General features: G+C 54.8%; 1 protein-coding gene across 1 annotated transcript in view; it reads right to left on the reverse strand.

Moving 5' to 3' along the window:
* The window catches only part of NGFR (nerve growth factor receptor), a 38,543-nt gene extending 16,961 nt beyond the window's left edge, over positions 1–21,582 (reverse strand). The window contains exons 1-3 of the mRNA XM_039517027.1: positions 21,442–21,582; positions 12,944–13,085; positions 1,145–1,504 (exon numbers count right to left, since the gene is read on the reverse strand). Coding sequence (XP_039372961.1) covers positions 1,145–1,504; positions 12,944–13,085; positions 21,442–21,492 — 553 coding nt within the window. The 5' untranslated portion in view covers positions 21,493–21,582. The remainder of the gene's footprint in view (positions 1–1,144; positions 1,505–12,943; positions 13,086–21,441) is intronic.
* Positions 21,583–22,018: the final 436 nt, after the last annotated feature.

Below are 22,018 nucleotides of genomic sequence, written 5' to 3' on the forward strand. Positions count from 1 at the left end.
GTTTTAATCGTAATGTTCATCACTGAATTAAGCTGATGGATGATTAGTATCAGCCCTGGGGATACAGCGGAGACAGATAGTGCTTTGCATTTATAGTGTCTTTCAATGGAGGATCCCAAAACACCGTCATCCGCTGGGTGCAGCACCATTATCCCCTTTATCCACATGGGGAAACTGAGGCACAAAGCCGCTAAGGGGGTTGGCCAAGCTCACACTCCCCTGATCTAATCCCTAGGCCTCCCAGGTGAACACAGATTGGCAGTCAAAGAATTTCCATATGAAAAAACTTCTGTACACCCATTCCCCTGTCTCTGATGCAGAAGCAGGTGGGGTGGGCTTGGTGCGGGAGCATGGGTGGGGGGGCTAGCCAGGCGGAGATCTCTCTGACTTGGGGGGATAGCTGCCAAGGCCATGCCGTGGGGGCAGAGTCAGAGAACATGGTGGCTGGTTCCATTGCTCATCTGGGACCTGTTTCTATATTGGCACGGCGACATTGCTGGGGAAGCCAGATCTGTCTGAAGGGACAGGTGGAACCATATGGAACAATCAAACCCTGCACGTCCTGCTTTACCATTACGTCCCGGAAAGGTGGGGAGCAGAGGGGGGGAGGAGGGTTTTCCTAAAATTCCCAGTTTGCTGGGAGGCCACATTGTCTAGGGGGCTGGGACAGGGAGTCAGGACTCCTGGGTTCTTTTCTAAGCAGTTTGAGTGGTATTGGGATCAAAGCAGGGGACTGAACGCCAGGACCCCTGGGTTCTTTGCTAAGCTGTTTGATCAGTGTCATAATCAAAGCAGGGGACTGAACACCAGGACTCCTGGGTCCTCTTTCTAATTTTGACACTGGCTCATAGTGTGACCATCGACATATCTCTTCACCCTCCTTGTGCTTCAGTTCCCCCTTCAGTAAGGTGAGGCTAATGCTCCAGAACTACCCTTGGTCAAAGGCTTTGAGAGGCAGGAATGGAAGACGTGCTGGGTGACTTATTCCTTTTGACCTGAAAGTCACTACGGGACAAATCGTGAGCCCAAGGAAGCTAAGGGCCAAAAGCCCATTGCCTATAATGGGGCTGGATTTGGCCCTGAAGTGTTCATCTGAACCACCCTGATCCATGCTGCACAGCACAGGGACACAGGGGCCCATTACCTCTGCACTCGGCATCGGATAGCGGGGTGCACTCCTTGATCATGACCTCGTTCTCCTCGCAGATGGTGCAGGGCAAGCAGGGGTCCATGTGGTTGGCTTCGTCGGAGAAGGTCCCGTCGGGGCACTCCTCGCAGACCGTGTTCTGAGTGTCCCTGCACGGGAACATCAGCCCAAAGCCCACCTCGCAGATGTCGCATTCCTTGCACTGGCCGCTCCTCTCGTCCTGGTAGTAGCCGTAGACGCATTTGCAGACGGCGTCGTCCGACTCCACGCAGGGAGCCGACATGCTCTGCAGGCCCACGCACTCTGTGCACGGCTTGCACGCCTCCGTGGCGCTGACGGTGTCCGAGTAGGTCACGCCTGCAATGGAGCAGAGAGAGAGAGCGCGAGCAAGAGATCAGTGTGTGGGTGACCCCCCCGATGAGCGAGTGGTACAGGCCTATGCTGATCCGCAGAAGATATGAGTCTGTTACTGCCCTGATTAGGCAGCCTTGGCTTTTTAGCTCAAGCTGTAGCAGCTCTGGAAGCTCCTGGTTCTTGCATTGGGCAAGAGAGTGGCTGCCACAGCTGTGCCGCCCTGCAGGAGAGCCAGACAATACCGTTGCTCCTACACAGACCTATAGAACTCTATTGAGTCCCCCCCTAAATGGAGCCACTGATGGCAATGCAAACTGGCCCAAGGCAGGAGCTGGGGCAGGACAAACACTCTGGGCTCTGTCATGCCCTAGCACAGGCAACTTCTTTAGCTGTACGTGGCTGTTACCCCAACTGGAACAAGAGGAGATTCAAGAGCTCTCTGCAGCTGCAGCACGAGCTTATAAAAACCCAGGAAATTAAGGGTTTTATTATTAGGAAGCATGTTTAGTGCTGGTGAAAGGTGCCAGATTGACAACCCCGGAGACGCACGTTCCCCTCTCCCCAGATCACGGCCCCACACTGTCCTGCCTCTCCCCAAGAGCTCAGGCCCAGATCCTCAAAGGTATTGAGGCTCCTACCTCACCACGGCCCATCCACTCCCCAGCCTGCTCATCGGTGCTAAGGGGATGATAGAGCTCCTTGGCCAGCGGGCGCTGGACTGAGGCCAGTGGCTCGTTTCACAAGCCCGTCCCTCTGGCTGGATTTGAATCAGCAGCCTAGTGGGGGAAAGCTCGGGATTCCGATAGCAAACCCCTAACCCACCCAGCCCCATAAGGAAGGGGAAGCTCAGGAGAGGGAAAGGCACCAACTACCTTAACAATGGGGGGGAAGGAGGGAGCTGCCGTTAACCCCGTAATCAGAGCAGAACAATTTGCCGCACAAACAGGGGGGCAGCCCCAAGCTGCAGTGGGAGCTTTTCGCTACTCCAGGCCCCCTGAACTCCTGCCCTGTTGGGAGCCCCCAGGACTGTTAGCCACAAGCTCATCTCTGGCATAACTGCCCAGTAATTAGCATGTGTCATTAATGGGGGGGTGTTTTCTGCACACACTCATTCAGTGCTGCCTCCTGAGGGTCATGCGGAGAAAGGAAGCGGTGTCATGCCTGGGTGTGAGCCGGGGAGGCTGTTGGGGGGCCGGGGGGGGGGTGGGATTTTTCCTAGGGGCAGGTTGTCTCACAACACCCTGCTGCAGGGGTTTCTTGCACCTCCCTCTGGCCACGGTCAGAGACAGGGCCCTGGGCTAGAGGGATCCCTGCTCTGATTCAGTCTGGCACTGCCTGTGTTCCTGCGGCCAGTCCATGGCTTGCTACCTCAAGAGGGTCCACTCACCCCCTTCGCAGCTGCCTAGCCCTCCCCAACGACCCCGCTGCCAGCACCCCCCAGCTGCCCACTCACTCCTGCTACTGCCCCACGACATAGACTCATACAGTCATAGGACTGGCAGGGACCTCGAGAGGTCAGCTAGTCCCATCCCCTGCACTCCATGGCAGGACTAAGTATTATCTAGACCATCTCTGACAGGGGTTTGTCCAACCTGCTCTTAAAAACCGCCAATGATGGAGATTCCACAACCTCCCCAGGCAATTTATTCCAGTGCTAAACCACCCTGACAGGAAGTTTTTCCTAATGTCCAACCTAAACCTCCCTTGCTGCAATTTAAGGCCATTGCTTCTTGTCCTATCCTCAGGGGTTAAGAACAATTTTTCTCCCTCCTCCTTATAACAACCTTTTGCGTATCTGAAAACTGTTATCATGTCCCCTCTCAGTCTTCTCTTCTCCAGACTAAAGAAACCCTAACCCGCATGGCCCCAGTACGCCAACATTTTTATGGCTGACTTAGAACAACGCTTCCTCAGCTTTCCTCCCCTAACGCCCCTCCTCTACTTGTGCTACATTGATAACGTCTTCATCATCTGGACTCATGGAAAAGAAGCCCTTGAGGAATTCCACCATGATTTCAACAATTTCCATCCCACCATCAACTCAGCCTGGACCAGTCCACACAAGAGATCCACTTCCTCGACACTACAGTGCTAATAAGCGATGGTCACATAAACACCACCCTATACCGGAAACCTGCTGACCACTATACTTCCCTATATGCCTCCAGCTTTCATCCAGCCCACATCACATGATCCATTGTCTACAGCCAAGCTCTAAGATACAGCCGCATTTGCTCCAATCCCTCAGACAGAGGCAAACACCTACAAGATCTCTATCAAGTGTTCTTAAAACAGCAATCCCCTCCTGCTGAAGTGAAGAAACAGATTGACAGAGCCAGAAGAGTACCCAGAAGTCACCTACTCCAGGACAGGCCCAACAAAGAAAGTAACAGAAGGCCACTCACTGTCACCTTCAGCCCCCAACTAAAACCTCTCCAGCGCATCATCAAGGATCTACAACTTATCCTAAAGGACAATCCCTCACTCTCACAGACCTTGGGAGACAGACCTGTCCTCGCTTACAGACAGCCCCCCCAACCGGAAGCAAATACTCACCAGAAACCACACAACAAAAACACTAACCCAGGAACCTATCACTGCAACAAAGCCCGAGGCCAGCTCTGTCCACATATCTATTCAGGGGACACCATCATAGGACCTAATCACATCAGCCATGCCATCAGGGGCTCATTCACCTGCACATCTACCAATGTGATATATGCCATCATGTGCCAGCAGTGCCTCTCTGCCATGTACATTGGCCAAACTGGACAGTCTCTACGCAAAAGCATAAATGGACACAAATCAGACGTCAAGAATTATAACATTCAAAAACCTATCGGAGAGCACTTCAACCTCCCTGGACACTCAATTACAGACCTAAATTACAGACGAAGGACTGTGGCGGCAGTGGAGCAGCCGCCGAAATGCCACCGAATTTCAGCGGCATTTCGGCGGCAACGCCTCTCGATGACATCACTTGTCGGCAGCAAGCAGCGTCATCGAGACGCGTCGCCGCCAAAATGCCACAGAAATTCGGGGGTGACGCCTCTTGATGACGCTGCTTATCAGCAGCAAGCGGCATCATCGAGAGGCGGCGCCGCTGAAATGACGCAGAAATTCGGCGGCATTTCGGCAGATGCTCCACCGCCGGCCAGGACACGGGCGCATTTAGATGCCCCCGCAGGCGCCATGGCGCCCGCGGGCACCGTGTTGGGGACCCCTGCTATAGGCATTCTCCTCATTATTTATATTACTGTAGGTGCCTGAGGGCCCAAACTGAGATTGGGGCTCCGTTGCGCTAGGCCCCAAACTGACACTGAGTGAGAAAAACAGGCCCAGCCCCTCAAAGCTATTTAGGTGCCAAACTCCCATTATCAATCAATTGGAGTTAGGCCCCTCAATAACTATGAGGATCTCAGCCTGAGTGATTTGGCCAAGGTTATACGAGGCGTCTACATCTAGCAGTGATGGGAATTGAACCCGGAATTATTATTATTTTCTATAGTTGTATTATTGTAGTGCCAGAGCCCACTGCGGTTGGTGCTGTGCAAACGTGGGACAGAAAGACAGTCCCTGCACCAAAGCGTTTACAATTTAAATCTCTAATCCAAGTAAGATCTCCTGAATCCGAGTCCAGCGCCTCATCAACAAAGCCAACCTTCCTCTCCTAACACCCTGGAAGCTTTCTCCTCCTTGCCCTGGCAGGGCTGTTCCTGAGGGGTGCTGCCTCCCCTCCATTCTCCCACCAAACAGCCATTTTCCCCAAACAGAGGCCACACGCCCCATTTCGTTTAGCTGCATCTGTTTCCCATCCATGACTGATGGAGACCAGGACAGAATCAAGATGCAAGAGTTCAATATAAACACGAGCATACGATGCTAATTGCTGACTCTCGCCCCAGCCTTGGTTCCTCGGTCTCCGGTTTCAGCAGCACCCTGCAGAACTGATTCCTCCGTGTAAATCAATCTCCCCCCTGCTGAAGACCCGGAGTGGAAGGACCCCCCGCCGCTGAATTTCCACCGAGGGCGGCAAAATGCCCGGCAAATCCTGCCACCCTAGGCAACCACCTAGGGTCACCTAATGGAAGCGCTGGCCCTGCCTAACCTGGCCTCACAGGAGACAGAGGGGGGCCCTGTGGGTTGGGGGGAGAAGAGCCTTTGAGGGCCCCCCCGGCTACTGGGAGGAACCCCAGCGTCTGAAGTTATTTTTAACCCGGGGAAGAGGAGTTCCTGTAGGGCTGCCATCACTGTCTCTTCATCTACGTCCTTTGAATTCATTTCCTCTGCTCTGACCTGCCAGGGCCTCCGACCTCCTTCCTCCCTCTGGGCCTTGGAATCTCCCCCCTCATCGGGGGAGAAAGGTGTCAGAGAAATTAACCCTAATCCTCGGCTCAGCCTCCCCCGCATTTTGAAAGCGATCCATCCCTGTATGAATCTTTAATTACCTGGGCGATCTCCCGAGGACGTTCGCGGGAGATGGCAATTATCCTGCTGAATGACAGGGCGCAAAGTGCTCCGCTCAGATTGAGCGCTGCCATCACGGCCGCCCTGCTCCCGGAGTCTTGGTTAAACCTGCCCTTTGCTAGCTGCCTGTCTAGCGCTGGTACTTAGGGTCCCCGGCGCTGTAGCCTGAGCTCCTACGAACTGGGAGGCAGGGCAGTGGCGTTATCTCCACTGTACAGATGGGGAACTGAGGCACAGAGAGACTAAGGCACCTAACACCCAGTGCCATGGGAGTTGGGCATCTAAATACCTTTGAGGATCTGAGCCTAAGTGACTTGCCCAAGGCCAGACAGGGAGTCTGTGGCAGAGCCAGGATCTGACTCCAGCTTCATTCGAAATGAGCAGTTGAGGAGGGCTGTGGTCTTTGAGCCTTTCTTACCAGTGCAGAGCATGGGGCATTGAAGTAAGGAGACTTGGGGTTCATGGTGGGGTCACAAGAGGAGACAGGAGGCGGCTAGATCATGGGCTGAGAACTAAGGGAGAAGAGGAACAAGCCAGATCGCTGTGGGATGACACATCCTGCCCTCTCCCCTATGAAACTAGAACAGAAATTATTCGCTGGATGCAGGAATTCCTGCATGAGGTTCGCTGGCTTGTGTTGGGCAGGAGGCCAGACTGGCCTTTTCTGGCCGAACCTCTATGAATAAAGGCCCAGGAGTGGGGCTGCATCTGTTGGGATTTGTACGCACTATCATCTAGCTAAGGTGGCCCCATTGCCGTGTTACCTTATAACCTCACCATCTCTAATGTACCGAGCCTCACGCCACTGGTGAGGCTGTGCATGGTACAGAGGAGAACTGAGGCCAAGTGACAGGCCCAAAGTTCTGGACTTGAATCCCAGTCTCCCTAGTCCTGTGTCCTAACCACTCGGCCACCCTTCCTCTCGAGAAGGCAGCTGCCCATCCAGTGCCCTTGACAATCTTTTAAAAAAATAAAGAAACAGACCCGTCAGTTCCCACCGAGCAAATCAAACCACTCCACAACAACATAAGCACCATATCACACATGTTCCCCAGCGTCCTACCCATGGCTACCATCCCTACATCTCCTCACCAGCCAGGAGAAAAGGCAGGCCCCTGAAGGCTGGCGGGAAGTGAACTCCAAAGGTCCGGAGCCTTCATAGAGAGCATCTTGTGAACCAACCTCGCTTAGTGACACCTCATGGTCAATGGGGTTAAAGGCGGCTGACAAATCTAATGGCCTCAGTCCTGCCTGTTCATCCATCGCTAGGAGATCATCCACCAGAGTTGTCTCACTCAGTAACCAGACTGGCCAGGAGATCGGAGCGTGGGCTCACCCCAACCTTGTCCCATAAGCTCAACCAAATGTGGAAGACTCGATACAGGGCAAGAGCTGGCAAGATAGTCAGTGCCAAGCAATGAGTTCTGGCTAGCCGAGGCTGCCTGGCAGGACTGTGCGGCCCTGAAGGAGAGGTGGCTAGATCACGGGCTTGTGGCATGATGCTGTATTGGCAGGGAGTGGTAGACATGTCTTCCGTGGTAGGCTGTGTATTGCCTTGCAGGAGAAGACAATGGTAGCCACAGACTCCACGTTGACCCGTGTAGGTTTGTGATTCGTAGGTGACATGAGTCCCAGACAGGTGACTTTATCACAAGCTGATCTTTCCTTGCACAGACGTGCCACTGGACTGAATTTAACAGGCCGTGTAGCCCCCTCCTCTTCCCCAGGGTCTGCATCATGTCAATAAACAGAACACGGTGACCTTCCGTGGTGTCTACCAGGCTTTGGTGTTTGGGCCCAGGTCCAATGGGCGTTAGGCACCTTTGAGGGTCCTCGGCCATAGTGACTAGCTTGGCGCTGTCCCGGCCATCCACCAAGAGGTCTGGGAATGGATGGCAGCCGGTCAAGCCCCGCGGCTCCATCTCCGTGCAGCCGGAGGGCTTTTCTTTCGGCAGGACAGTGCGCCGGTTCAGAGGGGCGGAAAGCAGCCGTGGTTCGCTATTTTAGGCAGCGTCCGCAATAATTCAGCAGCATCAGTTCTCGGGGTTGAAGGATCACCGGGAGGATGCGGCTGCTAGTGATGAAAGGCAGAGGGGTCCCCATGTGGCCCAAAGCAGTGGATCGCTATTAAGGGGAAACATTGGTGCCGGTGACGAGGGTGCTTCTGGCGGCGGTAAGAGCATCCAGAAAGGTGAGCGCGCCAGGGGGATGTTGCCAATCTTTCCACCTCCTTGGCACAGCCTCGTCTGCCAGGCTGTCCATGCACCACCCTGCTGGCAGCGGCCAAGTATTGCCATTCTCCGCACCGTCCTCTCCTGCTGTACCGTGTGCTGCCTGGGGGGGGGGGACGACTACCGCCCCCTGCTGGCCCTTGAAAGATGCTTCCATCCTCTGCTTTGTGGCCGAGAGCACCCCCCAAACACACACCCTGGCACCCCATGGGGTTCCCATTCGCCACACTCCCATCCTCTCTGACTCAGTTCAGTCCCAGCCTGCCCAGGAGGCGCTCCTCCGACCCTTTAGCCCCTCAAGGAGTGGATGTGGGTGTGCTGGGGCGGGGGATAGGGGGAGCATTCTTCTCCTCCTCCTAAATCTGTTGATTTCAGCTTTCCATCCCAGCAGCAGCTCTCTCTTCTCTGCCCACCTCTGCTTTCTTGGCTCCTCCCGCGGCCGCCAATTTCACGGTCGTAACTGAACACAGAACGGAGATCAGACCTCCCCAATCTATTTTATTCAGGCCTTGACCCCCATGACCCCCCACCCCCACCCCATCACCAGCTGGGCACAAAGATCTGTGCTCTCTCTCTCCCTCTCACCCATCCTGCTCCTCCCCCCCGCCCCCCGCCCACCTCCTGTGCCTTTCTGAGCAGTTCCCAGTCAGACGCTGAAGTGCACAGCTCCCATTAACCTGGGTTAATTCCTTACATTATTCTGAATTATTGATGGCTGCCATTAGAACGGGGAGCTGGACCGGAAAAGCATATCGGCTGAGTGGGCACATTTTCAGTGGCAGCAGGGTATGCGAGCTGAACAATTACAGCTGAGAATCCAACAGGCCCCCATGTAACGATGGATGTTGAGGAGATGAATAAATAAATCATGAGACAGCGGTTGGGAGAAGCTGTCGGTGGGAGGGGGAATGAAGCCGGTTGGGCTAATGCAGGACTCAGGTTGAACTTCAACATGAAAGGAGACCTGGTTTTCCCCCCCAGCAGCCAGGGATGCTTTCTTCTCCTCCTGCACAGACTGAGTTTTGCACGGATGGGCTTTTGCGCCTTGCTGGTGTCGAATCGGGTGCAATTAAACGAGGCCGGCGAGTCAAGAGCAAATCAAAGGAAAGGCTTTTCAGGCGGCACAGGAGGAATCCGCGAGCGTGGGCGGTCACCCGGGCCAAATGGCGGGGCTGGATTATCAGAGGGCTCCATCATGTAATGACCAGCAACAGCACGATTATTCTATACAGCTTTTCTCATCTTAGTTTTTTCCATATTATTTCCATTGAAGTAGCCCCATTGTGTTAGGGGCTGGACAAACACATAGTAAGAGACAATCCGTGCCCTGAAGATTTTACAGTCTAAACAGACAAGTCAAACAAAGGGTGGGGAAACTGAGGCACGGAGAGGCGACATGACTTGCCTAAGGGCACCCAGCAGGTCAGTGGCAGAGTCAGACGAGAACCCAGAGCTCCTATTTTCCAGCCTGCTGCCCTATTTAGATCAGCTGTTCTCAACCAGAGGTCCGGGGCCGCCTGGGGGCTGCGAGCAGGTTTCAGGGGGTCCGCCACGCAGGGCCAGTGTTAGACTCACTGGAGCCCAGGGCAGAAAGCCGAAGCCCCGCTGCCCCGAGCCCCACCACCTGGGTCTGAAGCTGAAGCCTGAGCAACTTAACTTCATGGTGGCCCCTGTGGCACGCGGCCCCAGGCAATTGCCCTGCTTGCTACCCCCTAACGCCGGCCCTGACTTTTATGTGCAGAAAACCAGTTGTGGCAGCACTGGTGGGCCATGGAATTTTTATAGCATATTGGGGGAGCTTCAGAAAGAAAAAGGTTGAGACCCTCTGATCTAGACCATACAGTCCCTCTACCCTGAGCCACTCCTGCCTCTGGATTACTTTGTGGCACAGGGATAGGGGGAAGGAGACATCTCAAGACCCTGTTGATGCATGATTGGTTGCGTAGCTCAGCTCCCCAGGGCGACAAAGCAGAGACCAAACCCAACCTTTAATCCTGAGTCCTAGCAGCCGGATGGAAATACACACTCCAGCCTGGGACTAATGCAATACAAAGACACGTCAAGGTCAGCTGGGCACATAAAACAGAAACACATGTATTTATAAACACAGCCACCCACGTGCAGATTAATGGACAGATGCAGCCACCTCCCAGTCGCTCTAGTGCTGCATCCGAGTTCTGATCCTGCTCTCTTAATTCCCCCACCCCTCCACCCCCCGCCGCACACATTCCCTGGAACTGGAATGGCTCCATCCCACAGGGAGAATGCGTCCCAGCCGGAAGGATGGGGCGGTTGCAGAAAAATGTCATGCCTCCACTCTGGGATTGTGAGGCTGGAAACGACTCGAAAGCCGAGAGTGGAGAGCGAACATGTGTCCATGAGGATTAATACCGACATCTGTGAAAGAGTCTGGGAGCCTGGCATTCAGCACGCCGCACGCACAAAGCTGCCGCTGCATGGAAAAGCTAACAGCATGCACGCCACAAACACAGCTACGGTCCACAGAGACAGCATACCAACACTTGCACACGGAGCCACCCCGAGGAGTGGTTAACCTGTAGCTCCATAGCACAGACTTGAGCTAACGGAGCAACATCACTAACCAGAAGCAGTAGTAGGCTGTTATCCTCAGGGAACCAGCCACAAAAGGTGGGGGCACAACACACTCTTGTGCAAGCACAGAGCCACAGTCATGATACATCCATCTGCCTGCACAAACAAGTGTGATCCAAGGACACATGCACGCCCATTCACGTCCACTCAACATTTACAGCATACGCACTCCCTCCATTACCCGGGTGGGAATTATTTTATCTTCTTCCCAAGCCACATTTCCTTCTGGAATGAAGAGCTGGCATGTCTCCCTGGGACCTGATTCACCCAGCATGTGCTCTGTGTGATTGTAAAGGCGCATCAGTATGGAATCCCTGCTCAGGGAGTTACCCGGTGAGAGACCTAAAGAGAATGCTGCAGAGAGTTACCAGCCTATTCTCAGGGCAGGGTTTGCGCCCTGGTAGAAGCTGCTTTGCACAGCGTTAACACGCGTCTCCTCCAAGGTCAGACAGCGGGGCTGGTATTCAATATCCAGAGTCCTTACTGCCGTTCACTCCGAGGTTAAGTGGCATTCATTGATTTTGAAGGAAGGTTGATATTTTTAGCTGGTGTGCTGCAGAGCTGTGACTGGCCATGGAGCCAGATCACCTGCCCAGAGCCCCCTCCCGGTCAGCACCCTTTCCTCCACCAGTCCTCTCTCTTCCAAAAACTGGTTTCAGGAGACACACTCCCCAAGGATCTCGCCTCCACAGGAGAAGCCTTATAATAATTGGAGATATACCTAGCTCCTAGAACTGGAAGGGACCTTGAAAGGTCATTGAGTCCAGCCCCCTGCCTTCACTAGCAGGACCAAGTACTGGTTTTTGCCCCAGATGGCCCCCTCAAAGATTGAGCTCACAACCCTGCATTTAGCAGGCCAATACTCAAACCACTGAGCTATCCCGCCCCAGCCTTGCCCTCAGAGATGTCTTCTCCCCCACCACAGCATTTTCAGGTTTGCTCTGGGTCAAAATAATAATAATTGTGAAACAAAGCATCACGCAGCCCTTCACCACCGTGTTTTGGCTTGGGCGGATTTCACTGCAAACAGTTGGAACCAGCAGCATTTCGTCACTTTCCTGCCATGGTAAATATTTGGAAGGCAAGCTGCCCTGGTGGTGGAGGATTGGGGAGGGGGATGGTGCTTTTATTTTCACCATGCACAGCACAGCCATGGCACTACAGAACTAATCGCTCAATCATTTTGTGTGCACCCAGATCACTAGCACATGTTCTCTACCGGGGGCCTACGAAGCATCCGACGGTGACAAAATGCCTTCATCCATCCGTGATATAACAGCCAGTTTCCTTGTCCTACTGGGGCTACCTTGTGCTCATCCCCTGCTAAACGGTCAGTCTAATACCACTTTTTTATTATACTGTAAAAGACACAGGGGGGCTCATTGGAAAACATCCCACTGGGCAGCCCGTACAGCTAAGCAAGAGAGAGAGAATTTCCCAAACGTCTGAGAGGACCAAGGAACTGCCATCAGCCGGTGCAAGCCCAGGGGTCGGGGCCGAGTGGGTGTGGAGAGGAATAGAGACCCCAAGGAAGCAGGGAATGACAGTAGAAGGAAACGCACAGGGCCAGGATCTCAGAGGAGGGCTTGGGGGGAGAAATCCCATCAACCCCACTGCGTTTGGATGTGCAAGTTAGTTGGTACATGCAGACTGGGAGCTGGCTGATCAGACGCCGAGGCCACACTGGCCAACTTCAGTTGACAGGCTTCAGTGACAGTAGCTGGCGTGTTTGTGGAGTGTGTGTTCTGTTTGTTATATCCCACCTGCTGCGGGATCTAATGGGTTTAATTGATATAAAGGGAGACCAGATACCGTAGTAACGGGCTCATTAGAAATTGCAGGTGAGAGCAATTGGCTAGATCGGGCGCAAGCCGATACCCGAGTGAGGACTGTACTAAAAGGGAGGACAGAGCAAAGGGGAGACCCATTTTTTTGTAGGTGCACCCTGTATTGTAGTCATGAGAAGACAATACACACCCAGTGATCCAAAGGGCTTTTCAACCCAGCCATCTCACCGCTCTACTGGAATCTCCCTCCCCCCCAGCTTTATCCCCAGTGCAGTAGGCAGCAGGCGGTTTCCACCCACCCCCAAAGCTCGCTGCGGGGGTGACATCGAGGACAAGCTACTTACTGTCCAGGCATGGCTCACAGACTGTCTGATTCACCCCACAGGGCTGCGCTACCCCTTCTCCCAGGTTGCAGGCTTTGCAGCACTCCCCGCTGATGGTGTACTTCTTGGTGAGACACTTCTCCTTCGCGGCCCATGCCGGCCCCTGCCACGGGAGGGAAACAGAGTGAGCGGGTTGGTCTCTTTGCTGGGCCGGTGGGGTGGGTGAGAAACTAAGAAACTAACTACATTCAGTCCCACCAGCAGGAGGGGTGTCCAGCGTGATCAAACGCCCCAGCCTAAAATGCACGTGATTGGAAACATCTGGGCTTAAGATGAGCTCACCTACCAACTATTATTTAACATCAAAGACTTGGGAGAAGAAAGGGATTAAACAGTGTCGTTCCTCCCCTCCACCTCCCCCAGATTCCCATTCCCCAAAAGCATTAGAGTGACATCAGCTAGGAGAGCAACCAAATGCCTGGATTCAGGCTTCCACCAGCACAGCACATCGGAGGGGACGAGGAGGGGTGGGCTGGGTTCTTCTGGGTGCCTATTGCACTCCTTAGTCGCACTCATCTAGAGCCTTTCACCAAAGGATCTCAAAGCACTACTATCCCAAACCCTAGTTAGGGTGACCAAACTGTGTGAAAAATTGACACAGGGGATGGGGGGTAATAGGCACCTGTATAAGACAAAAACCCAACTATCGGGACTGGCCCTATAAAATCGGAACATCTGGTCACCCTACGCCTAGTGCACCGTGGTTTACTTGAGCTCCAGGACTTGAATTGCGAGGACTGATAATGGAAGCGCACGCTTTGAAGTGCTTGGTAATTATGGTGCCGAGGGATTCAGCTGCATCACCGTCTAATGGATGCAACAATACTGTATTTGCTTTCTAAATAAACCCTGCCCCGGCGTATGGAAGCAATAACACGCCACAAGTTGTGCGGTTAGGACAGAGCTGCACATGCATCATGGGGGTTTGGTAAATGGCAGATGAGCGAGGCCAATCTTCCTGAGAAGTGGGAGGGCTGGGTGCTTCAACTTCACAAAGTGCTTCTTGCTGCAAAGCACCTTCCCTAGCAACGCGGCATCTGCTTCCCTAGAAGAGACAGCTAGCGGCTGAGTGTCGGCAAAGGTTACGTTGTGCAGAGGCTATTGTTTTTTCCCCGCTGCAATGCTCGTTGGTAGAAGGATCCCGCAGGTTTGCATGAGCTGTGGTAACAAAAAGAAGAGGAGGAGGATTGGATGGCTCAGGGCATGGTAACGAGATTCAGAACCATCCACCAATGGGAGTTGGGCGCCTAAATACTTTTGAGGCTCTGGGCCCCAGTGCAAATCTAACCCAGGCAGGGACCAAAAGGTGCTACTATCTGGCGGTTGTTTGGCATTCTGTATGAAATGAGCTTGGCAGCATCACGCCACTTTCCATTCTGCATGTCACAAACCAAACACCACTGGCGCTAACTGCCGACCTTGTCTATGGTCTCAACAGAAAGGCCCAGGAATACATGGGAGAGAGAGACTGAAATACCTTGTCCTGAGCAGTGGTCCCGCAGGGCCGTCCATAAACACAGCTATACTTGAACAATCCTCTTGGCTAGTGCTGAATGGGAAACATTTCCTGGGGGTGGGGTATTTTCAAAAAGCGGCCACTCAGTGCAACAAAAATACATCTGCTCACAGCACTGCAGGCTGGGAACTTGCTACATTATTCAACTGCATCACAACAGAGTGGAGCAGGGAAGCTTCCATTGACTAAAATAGGAAGTAAGGGCGAGGTGGAGCATGGCTCCAACTCATAATACTCTGAATTAATCCCTTGATAACCATCTCCTACTTCCACCACGTCACTAATGAAGAGGTCCGTAACATTATTACCCAATACGCTGGGTCATATGAAGACCTCCTGGCGACCGTGAAGAAGCACAAGCTGAAGTGGTATGGCCATATAACAAGATCATCTGGCCTATCCAAGATCATCCTCCAAGGGACAGTACAGAGGAAGAGAAGAAGTAGACAGAAGAAGAGATGGATTGACAAGATAAAAGAGTGGACAGGAATGGACTTTGCGGAGACTCAAGCACTGACACACAATCATCAGGGGAGAAGACAATTGGTTGATTGCTTATCAATGATGGTGCCCCAACAACCAATGCGGTTATGGGAGTGATGATGACGAGAGGAATAAATCATCAATCTCTACGCAATTTAAGATTCTCTTTTTAAAAAAAAATAATTCTGTTTCTAGCTTTTAGGTTTCTGAAGAAAACCTCCCAAATGGGAATGGATGCAGCACTCTTCCTGAGTCTGCAGACAGATAGCTCGCCTGCTGCTCACCACTTCTTCAAACAGCAGCAGAATGAAACCTACAAGCTGGTCAGTTTCACGGCCTCTGGGAGCAAGAATCATGTCAGTTTTAGTCTGCTGCTCTGGGCAGCAGCACAAGAAAGCACTGTAGTTATTCATGAAGCAAGAGTCAAAGTATGGCACTTGGAGAGGGGGAGAGCAGCAAAAATCTGACCTCTCCAGCAGCAGCAGGTAGAGTGTGGGAGGAATAGCTAAGTGGAGTTGGAAGAGAGAAAAAGTTCTTCCTTCCTGCCAGCAAACCTAGGAAATTCACATTTATCTGCCACCAATAGCCAGAAGCAGCTACACAAGAGGAGCAGAGTCTAGGGAGAGCATCACCGGAAGGAATCCCAGTCCCACCCACGTTCCCAGCAACCGGGAGAGGAGCTCCTGGATTTTCACCATCACACTCCCTCTTGACTTCCATAGTATCAGCCTCTAACACGTAGGTTTACTCTTGTGCCGGGGAAGTGTCTGGGACAGTTATCGAGCCCATCAGGACTGTAAAGCAGCATCTCTCTACTGCGCCTTTCATGAGCAATACAATTCATACCAGAAATGAAAATACAGCATTGAAAAAAACATCCCTCAAAACAAACCCTGCCAGGAAAAGAAAAACCGAGGCAGGGAAGACGCTTTCCAGACAATTTCTCTTGCCCGCACGCCCCTTGCCACACAAGCTGGGGGGCTAAGGAGCCCAGTGCCTTGGCAAGCCAGCTCAGCTCCCTGCACAGTAGGCACTTCCCTCAGCGTCCACTTGATAAACTCTGTGCTCTGTCTATTACAGATGCTGGCGTTAGACAAGGGAGCGCCAGTGACAGGCGTCTGAATGACAAAGGGCTCCAATTACCCAGCGCTTGAGCGCATGTGGGCACTGGCGCTGCGTCTGGCAGCACAGTTAACTAGCGAGGGCCCTGGGGTGACTCTCTCTGGGCACGACTGCACTAAAAGACCGACGGCACCAAGCCTCGGAGGCTGGATCAAGTGACTCCGGCTCATGGGGCTCACAGCAGCAGCGTGGGCTGGACCCTGGGCTTTGAAACTCGGCGAAGGGGGCGGCTCAGAGTCTGCTCACCAGCCCGATCCTGAACGCCCACACGGCTATTTCTAGTCCCGCAGCCCAAGCCCCACGAACTCGAGTCAGTTGAGCCAGACTCTGATGCTCGGTGCGGCAGGTTTTTCTTTGCAGGGCACACATTGTAAACGTTGCATCGCACCAGTGACCCCAAGAGATGGGGCTTCATGCTCCAGCCGGCACCTCCAGGCTAAGAAGGGTCCCTGGCAAGCAAAGTAGTAACTGCAAGCTCCTCACAGGCTCCTGTATCATTATTTTAGGGCCGTGGGTCTCAATGGTTTTGGGCTCAGGCAGGGCCGCCCAGAGGATTCGGAGGCCCTGAGGCAAAGCCAGGAATCTGTGGCCCTTGTACTCACCCGGCGGCCGTCCGGGTCTTTGGAGGCATTTTGGTGGCGGGGGGCCCTTCAGTCGCTCCGCGTCTTCGGCAGCACTGAAGGGCCCCTGCCGCCGAAATGCCGCCGAAGGCCCGGAGCGACTGAAGGGCCCCCCGCCGCCGCAATGACGCCGAAGGCCCGGAGCGACTGAAGGGCCCTCCGCCGCCGCAATGCCGCCGAAGGCCCGGAGCAACTGAAGGCCCCCCCCCACCGCCAAAATGCCACTGAAGACCCGGACCACCACTGGGCCAGGGCTCGCGGGCCCCCTGCGGGGCCTGGGGCAAATTGCCCCACTTGTCCCCCCCCCCCCCGAGTGGCTCCTGTGCTGTGGGGCTGGCTGGGCTTAGCTCTCCGCTCCGGGCATTGCAACCTGCAGGGCTGCAGCGCTGCTCAGGTTTGCCCCCCCCCCACCCCCAACTGGACCAAATTGGTGTGAGTGGAGTTGTGCCCTGGCTCATGGGGGCCTGCCCAGACTCCCGCCAGCATGACAGCTCGGCCAAACCTGAGCGACACTGGGACTCCGGAGGCTGCGGGGAGGCACAGGAGCTGCCCTTTGAAACGGTCTGGCGACCCAGTGTCGGGTGCCGCCCCACGGGCTGAGAAACCCTGCTCTAGGGCATCTCTGCTGGGTGAGGTTGGGAGTGGAAAAGCGGTGGGGTCCCCCTCCACTGCCAGCACCCTCACATCGTCCGACAGCGCCCCCTGCTGGAAGAAGATAAGAGTTCAATGAGGGCGGGCCGGGAGACAATAACTCCATTTGGCGAAAAATGTTGAGGTTTCAAAACGTGTTTACATTCCGCCTCGGAATGAAACCGAAACCTTTCGAAACTGTCCACAAAACATGAGAGAGAGAAAAGCCCAGGGCCCTGTGACTAGGGAGGTGAGACACCCTGACTCAAGGTTTTCTTCTGCCTGGTTCCACCAGCTTCAGAGGCAGTCTCCCTTGACCTGATTTGAACCTGGGTCACCCCCTGCAGCCCAGCTGGGTGGCCTAACCACTGAACTATCACATGGCAAGGGGCTTGCTTTTGTTTTGCTCAGAAATTCCATCCTGACCCAAGGAATCTGCCTGGTGAACGTTTCATTAAAGCTGGTAAATTTCCGCCAAAGAGTTTTAACCAATTTTCCCATTTCTCCCCATTAGGCTTTTGGCCTACAACAGGGGTTGGGGGTGAGGGGTGGGGGGAGTGTCATCAAAAAATTCCCAAATGACTCCAAACAAAATTGCTTTAAGTGCCATTATACCCAGCTCACCTCTAGGGTGACCAGATAGAAAGTGTGAAAAATTGGGATGGGGGAGGGGTAATCGGTCCTTATATAAGAAAAGGCCCCAAATATTGGGACTGTCCCTATAAAATGGAGACATCTGCTCACCCCATTCACCTCCTGCATCACCCCACAGTGACCCCTGCTGAGAGGAGCAAGAACTGCAGCACTTGGGTCACCATTCAGTTACTTGTCCTGCATCCTTTCCGGCAGTGACGCCTCTTGCCAGAGGCTGGAGCTGGGGTGACAAACCAGCTGCTCGCATTTCTTACTATGAATAGCTCCGGGAACGAATGGGACCACAGCAGCTGTGCTCTCGGCCCCAGTCTGCTCAGGCCGGCTGGGACTGGAGGAAGTGGGTTACCAAGAGCCAGGCTCTCACCCCAGCCTCTGCCAGGGTTTCCTAGAAGCTGGAAGGGAAATATACATACAGGCTTTCCTGCCACCAGTACTCCCTGCAGTGCCCCCTGCTTGGAGAGGAGCAGCTGTGAGATATGGCCAGGCCCTCGCAATCTGATTGCCGGGGAGGGCCACTGACTGGCAGCCCGCACTCCGCATCCTCTGTTGTAATTCTTGCCAGGGAAGGTAAGAAGAAATGAGCAATGCCCCCTGCTCCTTGGCAATCCCTCCCCTCAGTGCTACTAAATGGTGTGGAAAATATAACTTCCATTCCCAGGTTCCAGAATCCACCCTCCCCGCCAGCCTGCGTTTCCCTTTCCGCTCCGGGTCCTGAGCCCTGAAAACTCCCATAAAGATTAACACATTTATGGGAGGGCACATGGTCTACATTAGTCCAGCAAAATGTGCATGTTATTAACACAACTCCTGTTGACAAAGCCACAGGTATTAACCCCATAAAGCATTTTGACAGCTGGAACAAGAAGGGGAGAGTGACACCTCCGTGAGCTTTTAATTGCTTTTTAAGTTGTGCTGGTGTATGGGTGGGGTGTGTGTGTGTTTTGTTTTTTTAAGGAAGAGGATGATTGATCATTAACTCCCGAATATACATAGAACATGGTAGCAGGGCACATTACCAGTAAATCTCTGGCATGAAAAAGATTTCATCCTGAACAGACCTGGAGTAGACTTTGATCTGGAGATGGGCCCCAAATCCTGGAGCCGTACTGCCCCGCAGCCTTGGCACATTCCATGGCTACTCGCCTCACTGTCCACAACCAGCAGAACCAAAATGCCAGCTCAGAACAACCCCCACCCCCCACCCCATTTTGGGGACATCTGAAATCTGCATCTAAATTCTACAGCCTGGGTCATTCGCAAGTCACAGCACCACTTGAGAACCAAACCAAAGAGCAGATGAGCTGCCCTGCCCTTCCTAGTCCTCCCAAGGAGTTGATCTGCTGCTTGGGGTTGGTAATGGGACACTGAGATTTTTGGCACTAAGTAAGAGGTTCTGATCCAGCGCAGCTCGGGGATGACTGGAAGTTATTGCCCTCTGTTCGGTGGCCTGTGTGAAGTGAGCTGATGGGTGTCTCTCTAACTTCTAGGGGCTGATGTTCTCATTGCAGTCCACTACTGCCTGCCCCTCACCCCGCTTGGCTGGCTGTCTCAGCAGAGAATCAAGGGTGCAAATGAACTCCTCTCTGAGCCCTAGAGGCGATCCCTCCGGATCACGGCTGAGCAGGGAGAGTGTTGGGGGGTGCCTGGCCTGTATCTGCTCTGTAGATCAAGTTGTGAGCTGAGAAGGCACTTCTCACTGGCGCAAAATGGCTTTAAATAAATGAGGTTGGCTCAAGCCCTGAAGCATGAGGGTTAAAATCCCCTCCAAAATGTGCCCAGCAGTAACTCTCATAACTCTGGATATTCCTGCTATCCTCACAAACATCCCCTCCTGCCCAGGCTGTGGATCTGAGTAGGGCTAGCAATTCCTCTGTCCCTGGGATCTATCATTTACCTCTGTCTAGGAGCCTTTTCTTCTGCTCGGTCACTGCCTTTGGCTTGTGAATATTTCATTGGCCTTTCGCACTCTCCCCTGTGCAACGCTTTTAACGGTTGCCCCCTATCGTATTGTAATGGCTGGTGTCCCCCAAGAACCCAGGGAGGGTGGAGGAGGGGGTGCTTTAGCAAAAAAAAAGCACAATTTCTCTCTGATCCTGTAGCTCCTGCTCAGGTGGGAGCCCTGATCTCAGGGGGGTAGATGCCCCCTTCTGCCCCCAGGGGGCCCCAGACTAGAGGAGAAACCCCTGGCCCTCTGCTAGGCCCTTCCGCTATGTGTGAAGGTCACAGGGGTCGGGGCGCTTGGGCTGCCACCCAGGCTAAGGGTGAGGTTAGCTGAGCTGAGCCAGCGGTGGGAAGGTGCCTGCAGGCTGAGACCTTCCCTGGGCTGCGGCTTCCCCTCTCTCCGGCGTGGGGGGGGGCCTCCAGAGCACCCCGAGCAGGGACACTGGATCCTGCCATGACGCTCAGGCAGACTCCTGGGGTGGGGGAGAGATTTTGCCCCCACCCCTATCCCTGGGAATGGGGTGGGGGGGGAGGAAGGGGAGTGTCTGGAAAGGGACGTGGGGGGGAGGGTCAGGAGGTGGGTGGGTGTGTGGGTGGGTGGATAGGCTGGAGGGAAGAGAAGGGAAGGGGTGGGGGATGGGTGACACCTCCCCGCCCCTTTGCCCAGCTGCCCACTGCTTTGCACCCCTCCCGCCTGGCCATCCTCCATCCCTGCACCCCTCCCCTCCGCTAACCGCCCCCGGGCCCGGTACCTCCCCAAACCCCTTCCCGGCTAAGCACTCTCCCCGTCCCTTGTACCCGGGTACCTGCCCCCTCTCGGCTAACCACTCCCCTGCCCCCGGATACCTCTGCACCCTCCCCGCTAACCACTCCCCTTCCCCCCATACCTGGGTACCCCCGGCACCCCTCCCCCGCTAACCACTCCCCTTCCGCACTGTTCCCGGGTACACCCTGTACCCCTCCCGCGCTAACCGCTCCTCTGCCCCCTGTGCCCGGGCACCCCGGCACCCTCCCCGCTAACGGCTCCTGCCCCCTGTACCCGGATACCTCCGCACCCTCCCCTGGCTAACCACTCCCCGTCCCTTGTACCCGGGTACCTGCACCCCCCTCTCGGCTAACCGCCCTGCCCCCGGATACCTCTGCACCCCTCCCGCGCTAACCGCTCCTCTGCCCCCCCTGTGCCCGGGCACCCCCGCACCCCTCCTGCCCAGCCGCCCCCTCTGACCCGCTACACCCCTTGTCTCCATCCCTAGATCCGGCTGCCTCCTCCCGCCGTCCCGCCTGTGCCCGGACACCCGTCCCCTGTCCCGCTACACTGGCCGCCTCTCTCCCTGCGCCCGGCTGCCCCCGCTTCCCCACCACCCCTGCCCAGCCCTCCCCCCTCTGCCTCCCCGTCCTCCACCCCGGGGTGCCTCCTGCTCTGGGGCTCTCCGCGCGCACGGTCCCCCCTTCCCCGGGATCGGGGCGCAGGCAGAGCCCGCAGGTTCACTCACCCCCGGGACCAGCAGCAGCAGCAGCAGCAGCATCGGTGGCTTCTTCTCCATGGTCTTTCCCGTGTGTGCGACAAGGCAAGAGCGAGCGGCCGGGGGTGGGGGAAGGCGCTTCTCGCAGCCCCTCAGCCTCTCAGCTCCCCGGCGGGCTCAGGTTGGAAGAAGGACGCAGCCCGGCTGGCTGCGGGACAGCACCTGCCTCTGCGCCCGAAGCTCAGCCCTGTTTTATTAAAACGATCGATGCTGCCCTCCCAGTGGCTTTTCAAAAACCCAAGTCACTGCAGCTGCCCCTCCTCTCTGTGCCCCCCCCCTTTCCCTCCACCCCCAGGAATAGTATATCACACACACACACACACACACACACACACACACACACACACACACACACACACACACACACACACACACACAGCTGGCATCTGCCGGCTCAGCCAGAGGCTCCTTTGGAAAGGAGCCTGGGAGACACTTAGCCTGGAATTACACAAAACTGCAATAGAACCAGAATGCAACTTCCAGCTCCCTTCCCTTTCGCCAGCTGCCATTCATCGCCCTGGAAAAGCTGAATGAGACACACTTTACT

The sequence above is a fragment of the Mauremys reevesii genome, linkage group 27 (assembly GCF_016161935.1).
Source record: "Mauremys reevesii isolate NIE-2019 linkage group 27, ASM1616193v1, whole genome shotgun sequence".
NCBI classification, from domain to species: Eukaryota; Metazoa; Chordata; order Testudines; family Geoemydidae; genus Mauremys; species Mauremys reevesii.